The sequence below is a fragment of the Bicyclus anynana genome, chromosome 27 (genome assembly GCF_947172395.1).
Source record: "Bicyclus anynana chromosome 27, ilBicAnyn1.1, whole genome shotgun sequence".
Classification (NCBI taxonomy): Eukaryota; Metazoa; Arthropoda; class Insecta; order Lepidoptera; family Nymphalidae; genus Bicyclus; species Bicyclus anynana.
Window position 1 is genome coordinate 2,786,550 of NC_069109.1, and position 18,028 is coordinate 2,804,577.

The 18,028-nt window shown below is 37.7% G+C and overlaps 1 protein-coding gene across 8 annotated transcripts in view; it reads right to left on the minus strand.

Moving 5' to 3' along the window:
* The window catches only part of LOC112048118 (segmentation protein cap'n'collar), a 163,617-nt gene that overhangs the window by 85,213 nt on the left and 60,376 nt on the right, over positions 1-18,028 (minus strand). For all 8 annotated transcript variants that reach the window (XM_052890174.1, XM_052890169.1, XM_052890167.1 and 5 more), the window contains exons 3-5: positions 17,053-17,127; positions 16,258-16,398; positions 14,435-14,480 (exon numbers count right to left, since the gene is read on the minus strand). In XM_052890174.1, coding sequence (XP_052746134.1) covers positions 14,435-14,480; positions 16,258-16,398; positions 17,053-17,127 — 262 coding nt within the window. The remainder of the gene's footprint in view (positions 1-14,434; positions 14,481-16,257; positions 16,399-17,052; positions 17,128-18,028) is intronic.

The window sequence follows — 18,028 nt, forward strand, 5'->3', positions numbered from 1 at the left end:
GTGGATTTTCATCCTCCTCCTAACAAGTTAGTCCGCCTCCATCTTAGACTGCATCATCACTTACCATCAGGTGAGATTGTAGTCAAGGGCTCACTTGTAAAGAATAAAAAAAAAAAACTCTTTGCACTTACTATCTTGTAGATGTTGAGAATTTTCAAAAAAAAAACTAACCTCAAAAACCGCACAATCAACAGTCATTAGCACCCTTTTAACAAAAACAAGGGTAAGCACCGCTACCTGAACATTTTGGAGGCAAAAAAGAAGTAGCTTTTAAGATAATGGCATTTAGTCGATTTGGTCGGAGAAAAAAAAAAGTTATTGTTTAAAAATTCGCAAATTTTGAATTTTCAATAATCGCACTAATATTCTAAATACGAAAATTTGTGTGTGTTTGTTACTCCTGCCGTAAATACAGAATTGATTTAACTTAAACTTGGGAAAGTGATGGATTATCTCAATAACGACCCATATTGGGCTCACCCCTTACTGTTGAGTACGAGTCCCCTCTCAGAATGAGACGGAATGAACAGAATGATGCAAGCACCTTTAACTTTTAACTGTGCCTTTTAAGAAATTAAACATCACGTGTCTCAAATGGGGAAGGAAAACATCGTGAGAAAACCTGCATACCAGAGAATTTTCTTAATTCTCTGCGTGTGTGAAGTCTGTCAATCCGCATTGGGCCAGCGTGGTGGACTGTTAGCCTAACCCCTCTCATTCTGAGAGGAGACTCGTGCTCAACAGTGAGCCGAATATGGATTGTTATTTTGTTAAAAAAAGCCGTTACTACTTCCTACCTTCTACCTAACACTATTAGGTAGGTATACCTATACCTACTTTACGTAAAATGACGTAATTCATGTAATTTTATTAAAAACTAGCCTACGCCGCGCGGTTTTACCCGCGTTGTTCCCGTTCCGGTTGCATTACGGGCATAATATATAGCCTATAGCCTTCCTCGATTAACGGGCTATCTAACACTGAAAGAATTTTTTCAAATTGAATCAGTACTTCCTGAGATTACCGAGTTCAAACAAACAAACTCTTCAGCTTTATAATATTAGTATAGATAATACGTGTGGATTTCGGAAACTGCCACGGTAAAGCTATTGTATAGCATTTTTTATCAACTTATGCAATTAAAATTATTTATGCAGAATTTTTTTATTTATAAAAGAATAAAAAATAAAAGGATAAATAAATAAAAAAAATGTCTTTACATTGAGCTGGAATCGAACTCTGGTCTAATAAGTTTTATCCCTTAGTTTCACACTTGTCTAGTTGAGTCGATATGATAACGTCGAAATGTGTTAACTTGATGCTTGGGTGTTAGGTTCATTTTCGTTACGGAATTTCTTGATTCGCTCACCGCTCTCAAAGTCCGCGATAAAAGCTATGCAATTTCTTAAAACGATGTTCATGTTTTGAATCGTACCGGTACCTACATAGCTGACTGGCAGAGTTGAGAATCGAATCAAATACCTCTGGCAACTGTGCCATATGGTCGTCCAAAAAACCCTCCCTTTTTCGAAAATCAGTTAAAAAGTAATCGTATCATGAACAAAGGAGGGTCACGAGATTAATCGAATATGTTTTTTTTTCTCGCTCGATATCCTGCAGATAGTTAGGACTTACGCACACTGCATAAAAATTGCCGGCCATATAAAAAAAGAATATCTTTTTATTGCTTTTAATGCAATAAAAAGATATTCTTTTTTTTCATCAGTTATTCATCAATTTTAAGATATTAAAATATTACATGTCTCAAACGTTGAAGGAAAACATCGTGAGGAAACCTGCATACCTACCAGAGAATATTTATAACTCTTTGCGTGTGTGAAGTCTGCCAATCCGCATTGGGCCAGCGTGGTGGACTATTAGCCTAACCGCTCTCACTCTGAGAGGAGACTCGAGCTCTGTAGTGAGCCGAATATGGGTTGATACCGATTCATCAATGTTTCGCGGAATATCTATAGCAACGTGAAAATAAACTGCCTATTAATTTATCATCAAAAAGTCATAATATTTTAAAAACTTTTCTGCTTAGATTAGTTTTTGTTTGTTTGTTAAGTGTAGCGAGAGAGAGGGCTTAACGCCGGATCGAGTGGGAGAGAATCGCACAGTCGATTGCGCATGGCGACGCGTCGCCACACCAGAAATCGGTTTTACGCGCAGCTATAGATGTTTTACATCAAAACACTTTAGTCGATTGCTTGTGGTAATAGGTTAATTATATAAAATAAGTACAAGTTTCTTCTAACCTATTAAGTAGAAATTATGTCTACTAAGGCATCATACAAAAATCCTTCGCAGTAGGTAGGTACATAGGCAGTCAAGCAGGCTAGACTTGACCAATTAAAAAAATATTGATAAAGCTACCCCAAGTAAGGGTTGGGTACCCTTACTTAAGTACCCTAAGACCTATTAAATACAACAGAATTATTAATTGCGTCAAACATACCAGCGAGAGTCCGAACTTAACAAACAGAAACATTCCTATAATATGCGTCCGGCCTTATACTGTTAAGGAAGAATTCAGTTTTGGAATACACTGTTTGTAGCCAAAGATTTTGTACTTTAATGTGATACAAATAAGGTTGAGTTTCGTATGATATTGGGTATGTGTTATGTCCTTTTCAATGTGTATCAGGGCATTATTGATTAGTAAGCTCGCCGGCCAATCACAGGCGAGCAGGAAACAAGATGGCCGCCAGGGCAGTTCTCTCCCTTTACTGAAATTTATATCCGAGTCTCCTAATTTATTACTTATTGTAGTCGGTAGACATTAATCTTTTTTCCTTTTATTAATGGTATACGATGTTTTATTTTAATGAAATGGCGGGTAGGTACGGCCATTTTGGTTTAGGTAGGTTGTAGATATCGATTTATTTCTGTGGGATAGGAAAATTATAGTCCTTGGGCATAGGAATAAAATATTTACTACGTCCGCGTGGAATTCAGTTTTACAAAAATCCCTCGATAACCATAGATTTTTCCGGGATACCATACCATAGATTATTACTCCATACCTTATGACATACTCGTAATAGAAAATTCGAATATATTCGTATATCCGATCCCAGTTCTATTGTAAATAATTAGTTTCTCATAAAAACCATTACAATGTATCAGCTAAATATTTATTTCCATGGATTTAATTTAGTTTCATATTAGAAAACTAATCGTGAACTTTGTGAGCTCATACAATATAAATAATGTATAGCAGATAATAACGAATAGATTCTAAAACAAAGCTACGGATCGAAACAAGTGTGAATGGGATGGTTAATCCAGGGTATTATCTATATTCGTTGTAAATTTCAGCCAAATCGCTTCAGTAGTAGCGGCGTTAAAGCGTAACAAACATCCTTACAAACTTTCGCGTTTATAATATTAGTTAGGATTTAAAAAGAGGAAAGATTTAATTGTTTGTTTGTATGTTTTGAATATGCTCTGGAACTACTGAACCGATTTGAAAAATTCTTTCACTGTTTGGAAGCTACATTATCCCCGAGTGCTATAGGCTATATTATCACCGTATTACTACGGGAACGGGAACTACGCGGGTAAAACCGCGCGGCGTCTGCTTGTTCCATATTAAAAAAAAAATTTCTTCCCCAACGCTCAAAGCGAAAAACGTATAACCACTTATTCTTCCTATCATCTAATCTATTAGATCCAACGCTCACGCTCGAGTAAATACACATTTAGCATCAAGGACTCTACTGACTCTACCATAGTGAAATGAACCAGAGATTATTTAATGCTTAATACAACCTCAAAACCTTTACGATATTACTAGCTAAAACCCCGCGGTTTCATCCGCGTAGTTCGCATTCCCGTTAGAACACGGGAACAAAAATATAGCTTATGTCACTCACAAATAACGTGGCTTTGTAGTGGTAAAAGAATTTTTAAAATCTGTTTAGTAGGCTCAGAGTTTGCCCCCTACAATGACAAACTTTACCTCTTTATAATTATTAGTATAGAAATATAGGTGAATTCTTTATTATACGAGCTGTTGCCGCGTTTACGTCTACGTCTTAATTCCTAAACCACTTAACCAATTTTAAACATTCTTTCACTAATAGAAAGCTGCATTATCAGTGAATAACACAAGTACTATTTTATCCCCATATTCCTACGGGAACGGGAACTAAACGGCTAAAACCGTGATGTCTGCTAGTAAAATTGTATCCTTTCACTCCCCACGAAGGCTTCGATACAACGAGTCGGCATACAACTCATGGTGATGTAACACTTCGTGCCGTGAGTTAAAAATTGATACATCATCAAAACAATAGTAGTTCCATGTAGTACTATAGAGGTCGTTGACCCTCTGGGAAACTACAAGTAGCTCTTTATAATTAACTCTATACTAATATTATAAAGCTGAAGAGTTTGTTTGATTGAACGCGCTAATCTCAGGAACTACTGCTCCGATTTGAAAAATTCTTTCAGTGTTAGATAGCCCATTTATCGAGGAAGGCTATAGGCTATATATTATCCCCATATTCCTACGGGAACGGGAACCACGCGGGTGAAACCGCGCAAGGTCAGCTAGTAATATTATAAAGAGGTCGACTTTGTGGTGTTGAAGGGTTAGCTCTGGATCATTGAACCGTTTTTGAAAATTCTTTTACAATTCTTGTCTTTTTCCGACACGTTATTTGTGAGTGTTATAAGCCATATTTTGTCCCCGTGTTCTTAAGGGAATGGGAATTATGCAGGTGCTAATTGTTATATGAAGAGGAAAGATTTGATTTCTTCGTGTATTTGTTTTCATTGAATAGGCTCTGAAATTTCAGAACCGATTCGAAAAACCGGGTTGTGAGATTGAAATCCGGAGACGTTGTGCCATTACTAGATCGGCAGTGGACAAACTAAGCAAGATTTGTAAAGATAGGAGAATCACCAAAACCACGAAGGTTCGACTTATGAGGTGTCTTGTCTTTTCAACCTTTCCCTACAATGCGGATAAGTGGTCCTTGCGTCTACAAGACCGTCGCAAGATCGATGCCCTAGAGATGTGGTGTTGGAACCAACAATTCCATTCTTAATGAACTAAAGATAAAAGAAAGACTTTCGTCGACTGTGCTTTTACGGGTCTTAAAGTTCTTTGGTCCATCTCCAGAAATCATGATTTAATAGAGCGGTTGGTAGTGCAAAGGCAAGTCCAAGGCAAAAGATCCAGAGGCCGATCTCGAACCCGCTGGACGGATTTAGTTAAGGCTGCTACACAATTACTTTGGCGAAGTGTACCTACTTAAAATGCAACCAATCGCCAGAAGTGGAGGAGCATTGCACAGAAGGCGTCGCTCATCGCTGCAACCACGACCACTCTGCCAAGAGTGTACGATTAAGAAGGATTTTATTATTCATTTATTAAATACTAGCGGACGCCCGCGACTTCGTCCGCGTGAAAGTCGATGTAAACTTTCAACTACCTCTATCCTACCTCTACCCTACCCTATCCCTGCCCTACCACTACCCTACCCCTACCCTAGAAACATAGTCAGTGAGTCAACCATAAAAGATAGACATATATATTGTTTTGTGTTTTTTTTAATAATTTTAAGGAGAACATTTCCGTCATACATGATATCTATGTAGCCTTAACCATTAAGGATGTACACGCGACGGAAGCTTAAAAAATGGAGTAACTTCTCCCGTTTTCTCAACATTTCCCTTCACTGCTCTGCTCCTATTGAATTTGATGAAAAGTATACTATAACCTGCCCAGGAGTATGTAGAATAATTGTACCAATAAATAAATAATTGTATTCGTTAAAATCCGTCCTGTACTTTTTGTTTCTATAAAGATCATACAGACAAACAGACAGACAGACAAAAATTTTATTGATTGCATTTTTGGCGTCAGTCACGATCACTAATGACCCCCTGATAGTTATTTTGGAAATATATTCCATATATAGAATTGACCTCTCTACAGATTTATTATAAGTATAAGATATTGGGTATTTGATGCTCCGTTCGCGTTAAATTCCATTTCTCACGAATCACACGGGAACCTTGTTTTTTTTTAGGTTAAATAGTGGATTATGTGTTAATTCAGGGAATAATCTTTCTCTATTTCAAATTTCAGACATATCCATATTCCCAACAGTGAAAGAAATTTTCAAATCGGTTCAGTAGTTTCGGAGCTTATTCAATGCAAACAAACAAACAATCAAATCAATCCTCTTTCGAGTATCATATACTTATATTATTATAATTTACGATATAAATTTGTAAATCAAATCTTACTTTTTTGTGACTCGAGATTCGAACTCTTCGCTATGTGTTCATTACACCTTTTCAAAAGTCGGTTACAAAATACATACAGCACAATTCGTGGGGTGGTGGGTTCAATTGAAACAACCATACAATACAATATTAATGGTGCCCCTACTCTCATGGGATTGAGACGTCTGGCTGTACCATTAATCATGGTTTTGTGCGCATGCGTATAGCGTATGACAATGTTGGTTTATTGTAATATATTTTTTGGAAATCCAATGGTGTTTGCAGACTGACACTGCGGTCGTGTGACGCCTTTTCTGAGTATACTATTTTTTTCAGAGTATTCTCTGGGTAGGTAGGTGTGGGTGTAGGGTAGAGTAGGGTAGGGTAGGGTAGGGGTAGGGAAAAAGTGCACAACAGTGCAAGCTGGACTCCGTGATACAGGTTTCAAAGCGAAGTTACAAAGGGCTTGAAAATTTTGCGTACTTATTATAATGTAGATTATTGAGTATACTGTTTTCTTCAGAGTATTCTCTGGTAGGTGTAGGTATAGGATAGGGTAGGGTAGGGTAGGGGTAGGGAAGAAATGCACCTAAGTCAAAGCGAAGCGAAGGAAATTCAATGGTGTTTATAGACTGATACTAAAGCCGCATAAGCCGCGTAAAATAATGGATTCTCTGATGCAGGTTTACAGGCGAAATTACAAAGGGCTTGAAAGTTTTGCGTACTTATTATAATGTAGATTATTTTTTATTTTTTTTTGGAAATTCATTGTTTTTTGTAGACTGACACCACGGCCGCACAATGTGGTTTTTGCGCAACAGTCGATGCGAAGTTACGAAGGACATTTTGGATAACATAAATTGAATGCTTTTGTATACAGTCACTGCGACTGCGACTGCGAACATAAGTAGTGAATTTTGTAGGTTTTCCAAATAGGTTTCGATTTCTGTACCGAAACAAACTATAGGTACTTACCTACTTAACTTATACACTTATACTTAACCAAAATACTTGACTTTTCCTTCTAAAATATCTGTCAAAACGCACGCTCATGGATACGCACGTTTTATTATACAATGTGCAAACATCTTTACACTACGATAGTTTATACCTAAAATCTAAAAATATATATTGATATAATACGTTCGATCCCCGGAGTACAGCAAAATTGTAATTAATTAGCTACTTAGAGGCTTTTATTTAATTACTAGATGACGCCGCGCGGTTTCACCCGCGTGGCTAACACTAACATTGTGTTGTGTAAAAATTTCCTCTTTTGAGCGTCTCATTTCTCATGTGCTAGTAACACATCTAGCAGTATTTAATATCATTGTATGTGATATTCATGGCGAATTGGACAAAACTATAAACGAATCATGAAACTGAGGCGTTTTCCATCCAAGACATCTTTCAAATTTTGGTTCCCATTACAAATATTTACCCCCTGACAAATTCTTTTTTTTTTTATTCTTTACAAGTTAGCCCTTGACTACAATCTCACCTGATGGTAAGTGATGATGTAATCTTAGATAGAAGCGGGCTAACTTGTTAGGAGGAGGATGAAAATCCACACTCCTTTCGGTTTCTACACGACATCGTACCGGAACGCTAAATCACTTGGCGGTACGTCTATGTCGGTAGGGTGGTAACTAGCCACGGCCAAAGCCTCCCACCAGCCAGACCTGGACCTATTAAGAAAACCTCAATCGGCCCAGCCGGGGATCGAACCCAAGACCTCCGTCATGTAAATCCACCGCGAATACCACTGCGCCACGGAGGTCGTCAAAATTCTTTCTTTATCTATTCTTTAAAAATCAATAGTAGGTTGTAATTTATTTTTTAATATCGTCTATTAGGTTTTAAACCCTTAGGTTTTTCCTTCGGGGGTAAACTTGCTTTTTTATATTATTTAAATAAGGTTCGCAACAGTTAGAGCTTATTTTTTTTTGCATTTTTTTTTATTCGTACTTAATGATGCAAAACTAAAGATTTTATAAATACTTAGCTATGTCATAATTGACTGCATTTCATTGAGTCTCTTATTAAGCAATGACTATTTAAATAAATAATACTATATAATAGTTGTGTGTTTAGGGACTTTAAAAACTGTAATATATATACATATAATGGAATTAAACACAAAATTGCGTATGTGTGTGCTCATTGGAGTGGCTAAATTTAGCTCACTTTTGCGGTGATTTTGAGGGCACGTAACATATCTAGGTATAGTATAAAATATCATTGTAAGAACTACAATCGCCTGAGAGGGAGGTAAAATGTTGTGAAAAACGTGTCATGTACCTAAGTCACTCTAACTATGAATTTCATAAAATAAATAACAAACCACGATTCGAACTCAGGACTTTGTGATTCCAAGCCCTAACTAACCACTGAATCGCTACGTTACGTTACGCTAAATTACTCCTCCATATGACATCTAAATTAAAACCAATAGCATATTCTAGTACCAGGTGAACATAAAACCATTAGAACACACAAAAGGTTATTTAAGTAACCATTCTGCATCCGATATATTATTATGATTTCATAAATAATATCTGCCGCGTTCGATTTTTAAAAATTCACCGAGATCTCGACATAAAAAAAACCCACCGAAAGTATTAATCACAAGCGAAACGATGACTTGTGGAAAAGTTTGAATACTTTTTTGAAATTCGAATTCGGCTGTCAGTCTTTGACGTCGGCCATTTTACATTGAACCGCGGCGGTGATGCGACGTCCCGATTGTTGTTCCCGGTTTCCATGTGTTTTTAAATATCGAGAGGGGTGCGGGGTTTCTTTTTATGGTGGATATTCTCGAGCTCATTATGTCGGACGCCGCCGAAACGTGTCCTTCTCAAAATTTCGAAGATAATCGACTTTTATTATTGGTTCTTTTTTTTCGGTGCCTTTTTAGGGTTCCGTAGTCAACCAGGAACCTTTATAGTTTCGCCATGTCCCTCCGTAGTTTAGCTCAGAGACTAGGTATCTACTGGAAAGGTGAACACTGCATGCCGACAAAGTCGTAAAAGAAAATCTTGAAAAAAAAAAATTTCATCCTCCCCTACATTTAAAGTGGGGATGAATTTATTTTAACTAGTTTAAGTATCTCATAGTTTACGATAACGTTAGATAAGGCTTTAATTAATATATGGGACTGCTATCTTTAATTTTTAATTTGGATTCGTTTGTGAAATATTAGGTTTTAAAATACTATTTTTTCTAAGAGTAAGGTTCCCTCTGCAGACTAAATATTTATAACTTTATAGTATATGGATTTACCTACGTGTTAAAATCACAGCTAGATATATAAATGAAAAGGAAAACTTATCACAGCTAAGTAGGTATTCTAATTAGATTGTTTCTGTAAGGCTAGTTTTAAATTAAGATAATAAATAAATAAAATAAAATAAATCTATGCTAATATTACAAATGCGAAGGCCAGTCTGTCTGTATGTTACCTTTTCAGGGCTAAACGGCTGAACCGATCAAGATTAATTTTGGTTTAATGGTAAATGGGACCTTGGAGCAAAACATAGAATACTTTTTAAACCTAAAATAAAAATAGAAAGGGTGAAATAGGGGTTGAAAGTTTGTATGAAAAATCCTTCATTTTACAGTTACAGTTTTCATAAAAAAAAAATTCGAAATATAATGTGATGCAAGAATTTTTAAAATTCAACCTTTGATTTTCACGCGGACGAAGTCGCGGGCGTTCGCTAGTAAATAAATAACATAAAGAAATTGGAAGGGTTGTACTGGTAGTAGACCTTTTTTTTTATTCTTTACAAGTTAGCCCTTGACTACAATCTCACCTGATGGTAAGTGATGATGCAGTCTAAGATGGAAGCGGGCTATCTTGTTAGGAGGAGGATGAAAATCCACACCCCTTTCGGTTTCTACACGGCATCGTACCGGAACGCTAAATCGCTTGGCGGTATGTCTTTGTCGGTAGGGTGGTAGCTAGCCACGGCCAAAGCCTCCCACCAGCCAAAAAATCGCCATTTTAAGTCGTCATTGATGACGTAACCACGGAACCCTTCACTGTGCATGGCCCGAAACGCACTTGGCCGATTTTTTTTCCTTATAAGGCCACTCCGTATCATAATTCGAATTTTGTTATAGTACAATGAGTAATGAATAAATTATAACTTTTTTCGCGAACTTTTCGAAACTGAAATTCAGATGATTGGATGGGCGAAAAAATGGAAAAATGTCGGAAAAGTTTCAGATTTCTAATTTTCACGCAATAAGTAAGAGAAAACTTTTCTTTTCTTGCAAAAAAAAAATAGCATTAGATTGCATTCTCACTTCATATTAAGTAACTAGATGACGCCGCGCGGTTTCACCCGCGTGGTTCTCGTTCCCGTAGGAATACGGGGATAATATATAGCCTATAGCCTACCTCGACAATGGGCTATCTAACACTGAAAGAATTTTTTCGACGGCCTCCGTGGCGCAGTGCGCGGTGGATTTACAAAACGGAGGTCCTGGGTTCGATCCCCGGCTGGGCAGATTGAGATTTTCTTAATTTGTCCATATCTGGCTGGTGGGAGGCTTCGGCGGTGGCTAATTACCGCCAAGCAATTTAGCGTTCCGGTACGATGCCGTGCAGAAACCGAAAGGGGTGTGGATTTTCATCCTTCTCCTAACAAGTTAGCCCGCTTCCATCTTAGACTGCGTCATCAGTTACCATCAGGTGAGATTGTAGTCAAGGGCTAACTTGTAAATAATAAAAAAAAAAAGGTTAGCGCGATCAATCAAACAAATAAACAAACAAGCTAAAAAACTCTTCAGCTTTATAATATTAGTATAGATAAGTACTGATACCGCGAATAAAAATACGTGCATTAGCTCATTCAATTCGTCATGACCTGTTGGAAAATGTGCAAAAATTTCACTCAATTTCCATCCGCACATAAACAATTGCAAAAGTTATAAACAAATGAAGATTTTTTGAAAATCGGGGTCTACATTAATGGAAATTACTCTCAATTTAAAAGTTCTACAAAAAAGTCCGCGGGTAGGTAAGGGCAGGGTAGGGGCAGGGTAGGGGCAGGGTAGGGGTAGGACAGAGGTAGTTGAATGTTTACATCGAGAAAGTCGCGGGCGTCCGCTAGTCCTCTATATTTTTACTAGAGCTAGGTAGTGTTTTGTTTTTGTTTTTTTTTTGTTTTATATGTACGTCAGTAACAAACGCTGAAATTTTTTCGTAGATATATTTTTGGCTGAGTATACGTGAAATTATTTACGTCCGTAAAACTCGTGGATTTTTAAACAAGGTAACCCGATAGGAATCGGTAATCGGGTTTGGAACCATCGGTACCCCTGATATGTACTAAGATTTTGTTTGAATGAACGCTTTTTAACGTCCGTTAAAACAATCTCCCGTGCGAATGAGGGCTTATTGTAAAATTTTTGGTATCTACTAATTATAATTTAGCTTCTTATACCTACAAATTGTAATTAACCTTATATGTATTCTCTAAAGGTGTTCCAACCCAAGAATGTCTGTCGGTCTGTGTCAAAAAACCCCATTATAGCAGTATTATTTGAATGCAATGGAACAATAACGCCGAAACAACAGTTGGTAAATCGCTGACTCATCAGACTGATGGTTGGCTGCCCGGGGGGTGTGCGTTCGCCCTTACGTACAAAAATCCATACTAATAACATAAAAAGGCAAGTTTTGGAGGGAAAACCGTAGGAATAGGGTCCTTGCCTCTTTTGTAAACAGTCGTCGTCTTCATCAACCCATATTCGGCTCACTGCTGAGCTCGAATCTCCTCTCAGAGAGGGGTAAGGCCAATAATCCACCTTTTTTGACTGGTGGGAGGCTTCGGCCGTGGCTAGTTACCACTCTACCGACAAAGTACCGCCAAGCGATTTAGCGTTCCGGTATGATGTCGTGTAGAAACAGATAGGGGTGTGGATTTTCATCCTCCTAATAACAAGTTAGCCCGCTTCCATCTTAAATAGCATCATCACTTACCATCAGGTGAGATTGTAATCAAGGGCTAACTTGTAAAGAATAAAAAAAAACCCCACGCTGGCCCAATGCGGATTGGCAGACTTCACACACGCAGAGAATTAGGATAATTCTCTGCGTGTGATGCAGGTTTCCTCACGATGTTTTCCTTCACCGTTTTAGACACGTGATATTTAATTTCTCAAAATGCACACAACTGAAAAGTTGGAGGTGCATGCCCCGGACCAGGTTCGAACCCACACCCTTCGGAATCGGAGACAGAGGTCATACCCACTGGGCTATCACGGCTCTATCTATTGTAAACAGTGTTTAAACTGAATTATGGAAATATTATAAGCTACCTATATATTATTTTGTCCCGTCAATAATAACCAGTAAAAAATTTAATATAATAGAAAAAATATCTACGTAAAATTTTTACCGCCGAAACACAACACATTAGCAAGTGACGTCATTCATAGAGATAACAGCGTGATTGGCGTTTGCAGTGATGTGATTATATCACGTCACCGCAAGCGCCAATCACAAACCGATGCCTTGTAGCGAATGACGTCACAGTTTATGATTGGCGTTTGCGGTGACGTGATAAAAATACAATTTTGTTTTATAAAAATATTACAATTACGAGATTATTTTCACAAATAAAAATGTGGTTAGAGTTTCTAGGCATCTAAACTGCCTATATGCAAAAAATCTTCTCAGTTTTGTACAGCAGGCGAGTAGCCTATTACATGTAGCTCTCCATTAATGTCAATAAATTTGCTGCATTTTAGAGTTTTATTGCACAAATAGCTGACGCCGCGCGGTTTCACCCGCGTTGTTCCCGTTCCCGTAAGAATACGGGGATAATATATAGCCTATAGCCTTTCTCGATAAATGGGCTATTTCACACTGAAAGAATTTTTCAAATCGGACCAGTAATAGGGTTTTATTGCATAACTAGCTGACGCAGCGCAGTTTCACCCGCGTGGTTCCCGTTCCCGTAGGAATACTGGGATAATATATAGCCTATAGCCTTCCTCGATAAATGGGCTATCTAACAGTGAAAGAATTTTTCAAATCGGACCAGTAGTTGCTGAGATTAGCGCGTTCAAACAAACAAACACACTATCACGGCCGTTTCACCCCCGTAACTCCTATTTCTGTGGGAATACCGGGATAAAGTATAGCTTATGTTACTCGCTGATAACATAGCTTTCTATTGATGAAAGAATTTTGAAAATCCGTACAGTGGTTTCGGAGAATATAGGTAACAAACAAAAAAATAAATCTTGTTTATAATATGTATAGCTTTAAATATGAATACCTAAGTTTGAATATCTCCGCAAATTCGAGTATAGCAGGAAGTGGTGTTTAAATGGCTATATAGAGGGGTGCGAGTACATAAGGGTGCCACCCCTAGCCTGTGTTGTAGGGGTGCCATGGATACATGCAATATTGTACCTATCACTACATTTCTATAATGATATTAAATAAATAATGTTTTTTTTTATACTAATAGTAACTTATAAATTAAAACCTAAAGGCCGATTTTCAAGGCCTTTTTTTTCTCATTCTGAGAGGAGACTCTTGAAAATCCCTTACGTACAAAAATCCATACCTACTAATAATATAAAAAGGCAAGTTTTGGAGGGAAAACCGAAGGAATGGGCTCCTTGCCTCTTTTGTAAATATTCGCCGTCGTCATCAACCCATATTCAGCTCACTGCTGAGCTCGAGTCTCACAGAGGGGTTAGGCCGATAGTCCACCACGCTGGCCCAATGCGGATTGGCAGACTTCACACACGCAGAGAATTAAGAAAATTCTCTGGTATGCAGGTTTTCTCACGATGTTTTCCTTCACCGTTTGAGACACGTGATATTAAATTTCTTAAAGTATTGCTTAAAGTATGATTTACCTTAAGGATTCATTAGGAACTTCTAGTGAAAGAATTTTCAACGTTGTACATAGTGTATTCCTCTTCATCATTATCAGCCGATGGACGTCCACTGCTGGACATAGGCCTCTTGCATGGACCTCCAAGCACAACGGTCTCGAGCCGCCAGCATCCAGCGGCTCCCTGCAAACTTGATGTCCTTGGTCCACCTAGTGGGGGGTCGACCAACACTGCGCGTTCCGGTCGCCATTCCAGCAACACGATAATGCATACCCTGGTTAAAAATGTTGTGCACATCACAGTTAAATTGTCATCCACTTACCGGTCTCGGTGTCAACGGTGTAAGACAGTCCAGCCCAAGGATCGTCCTAGAAAGAGACAAATTTATAATACTTAATCTATACTAATGGCTTTATGGCGTTTACTATGCTAGGACAAGCTAATAACACAAAAAATTAACCGACTTGGAAGATGGATTACTCTAAAAAACGAAAAATAACATCGTAGGTACCTTTATCCGATATCAAAAAAAGAGGAAGCTCTTAATAATAGACTAGACTGTGGTGTTCGCCAAGGTGGCTTAACCTCCCCGGATCTCTTCAATGTGTACATGAACGATCTGATAGGAGAGCTCAGAAGCACTAAGATTGGTTGCCATCTCGAAAACGTTTGTGTAATCTGCGGTCGTTATGCTAACGACCATGGGTTGAAATACAATGTTCTTAAATCTGAAATGATGGTCTTTAGATCTGCCTCAGGTTTATTTGAATGGTTCTGCAGTTCGGGAAGTGAAGCAATTTAAATATTTGGGTCATGTCCTCACGGGTGATCTTGAGGATGACTTAGACATAGAAAGAGAGGGATTTTAGTTTAATTTACGACGTATATTTAAATTATTATACTTTTGTATGTGGATTTTTATCCTTAACTAGCGGACGCCCGCGACTTTGTCTGCGTGAAACTCGATGTAAACTATCAACTACCTCTACCCTACCCCTACCCTACCCCTTCCCTACCCTACCCCTACCCTACGTTGAAATTACGAAGACCTTTCCAACGAATGCAAAACCGTTTAAATCGTTTCGTGCGTTCTGGAGTTATAGCGTCAGGAAGGAAAACCCGACTTGTTTTTATACATATAGTAGATAAAGAAATTATTATTATTATTATTATTAATTCGTCGCGTGTGTTTCTTTTTATGTTTGTTATTCGTCATTTAGACGAAGTTATGAGGTAAACCAATTTTGAAAATTCTTTTTCGCTTCAAAGAATATACTTTCAGATTGGTCCCATTTCATTTTCACGAGAATCGTTTTAGTAATTTTGTGTTGAAATGAAAATAACTGAAACACGTCTGTGAAATCGGTTTCAAATGTAAAAAATATTTTATTGATCGGTTTGAAAGCGGTGCCTTAAACCAAAATGAACTGTAAGAACCTATTTGGCATATCACCGCCTTCAAAACGATCAATACAAAAGTACATAGTTATGATGTTATTTTTTGCTTTTTCGTCTTTGAAGTTGGTTCAGTTTCTTTGTAAAAAAAAAAATTAGGTACAAATTTTTTGATACTTTGTAGACGATTCTTAGAAACAAAAAATGCAAAGAAAAATTGAGAAAATTACAGAAAACTTTACGACTATTTTATGAATAGAAATGAAATTATTACGTTTTAAAAAATAAATAATGTAGAAGAAAATTGTTCTATCCAATATCTAAGGTCCCGACTGTTTTCTAATTGCTTTCTACACTTCTGGACTGAGCTTGTTTTTTTTCTTTTCAGTTTTTTTATACTTTATGCAGTCTGGTTTTTTTATTTGTTGGATTAATTTATTTAATCCTCACAAAAAGCTCTTGAATTTGATACCCATATTGCAATATGAGAAAAAAAAATTTTTTCACCTCGAGTCTATAGCGTCTCACAGTCGTCTTGTTATTTTTTTTTAGTTTCACCTATCTAAGAACACTTGGGTTATTGATACAAATCTAACGATATCCTAATTACGTAAACTTGAAACTCCGTTCAGTGGTTTGGAAGATATGAGGTAATAAAGAATATTACATACATACATACAAACATACAAGATACGCGCGAAAAACATAACCCTTCTTGCAGTCGGGTAAAAAGAAAAAAACATAGCAAACCTCTTTCGTCTCCAGCAAAGAAGCCTTCACCTTCTCTATGTTCTCGGTCTCTTCTTTCTTCTTCTGTATCTTCTCTTCTGCCAATTTCAGCTCCTTGTCTATCTGACCTTCCAATTCCACCTTCTTGGCTTGAGGACCCTCCTACAAAATTATAAAAAAAATACATACATTTGGACAAATAACCAACAAGTGACAGCATTGCTGTAATGCAGTCATAATACACACATCGCTATGTAGCCGCCAAGTGACAGCAATGCTGTATTATGGTCATAATACACACATCGCTGTGTAGTCCCCAAGTGACAGCATTGCTGTAATGCAGTCATAATACACACATCGCTATGTAGCCGCCAAGTGACAGCAATGCTGTATTATGGTCATAATACACACATCGCTGTGTAGTCCCCAAGTGACAGCATTGCTGTACCTATTGCAGTCAAAAGGGTATTTCTGACCTTTTTTTGTTCAGTGGTATGCGCGGTAGATTTACAAGACTGATGTCCTGGGTTCGATCCCCGGCTGGGCCGATTGAGGTTTTCTTAATTGGTACACGTCTGGCTGGTGCAAGGCTTCTGCCGTGGCTAGTTACCACCCAATCGGCAGAGTGTACCGTCAAATGATTTAGCGTTCCGGTACGATGTCGTGCAGAAACCGAAAGGGGTGAGGATTTTCATCCTCCTCCTAACAAGTTAGCCCGCTTCCATCTTAGACTGCATCATCACTTACCATCAGGTGAGATTGTAGTCAAGGGCTAACTTGTAAATAACAAAAAAAAAAAAAAGATGAACCACTTACCGGCTGCATAGGATCCTCCAGCGAGAAGCCCATGTCCACATCCTGCTTCCAAAGCACTTCGATCAGGTCCATGTCCTGGGGGCAAAGAGACATCATCAATAAGTTACAAGCTTGGAAAATTCATTCGTAACACTCCCGATAGTCCGCGCGGGCCGGGAGGGTGTTAGCGATGCCTCGCGCGCACGACTTCACACCCGCGCTGTCATCACCTTTGCCCCGCGCTGTCATCACCTTTGCCCCGCGCGCACGACTTCACACCCGCGCTGTCCACCCCTTTGCCCCGCGCGCACGACTTCACACCCGCGCTGTCCACCCCTTTGCCCCGCTCGCACGACTTCACACCCGCGGTGTAACTTCCCCCCGGTCGCCGGCATATCATGGGAGTGACATTTCTTTTAAAGGCTTTAAATTGATCTACCAGAGTTCTACCAGATTGAAAAAAAAAACATCATATTTTTTTGGGACGTGATTACATAAATATATTATAACAAATATTTTTAAAATATCTTCAGTATACAGAATTTACTAGTTACAGTTTTATTATAAGTATAAATAGGTATATTGGTTTTTCTTATTTTTTAAATCCACTTCAGTGTCTGCTAAATATAAACTTTATCTCTACATTATTCAGGAGAAAAAAATTAATAGACAATTTATATTGCTAAAAAAAAATAATAAATTAAATTGCTAAAAAAAAACAAAAAAAAAACAAAAAAAAAAAAAAAAAACAAAAAGACAAAATGAAAATTTACTCATAATGGTATTAAATATATTTTTTGACTTAAATGACTATGTGTGATTATGATTAAGTATGTTAAATGACTAAATGTATTGAATAAATTATATATTTTAGATAAAAAATGTATGCATTAGAATAAATGATTAGATCAGATTATAATTATGTTAAATGACTAGGTATATGCACGGAATAAGAATAGGAAACATGTGTAATTTTAGATTTATTGTTTTAAAATTG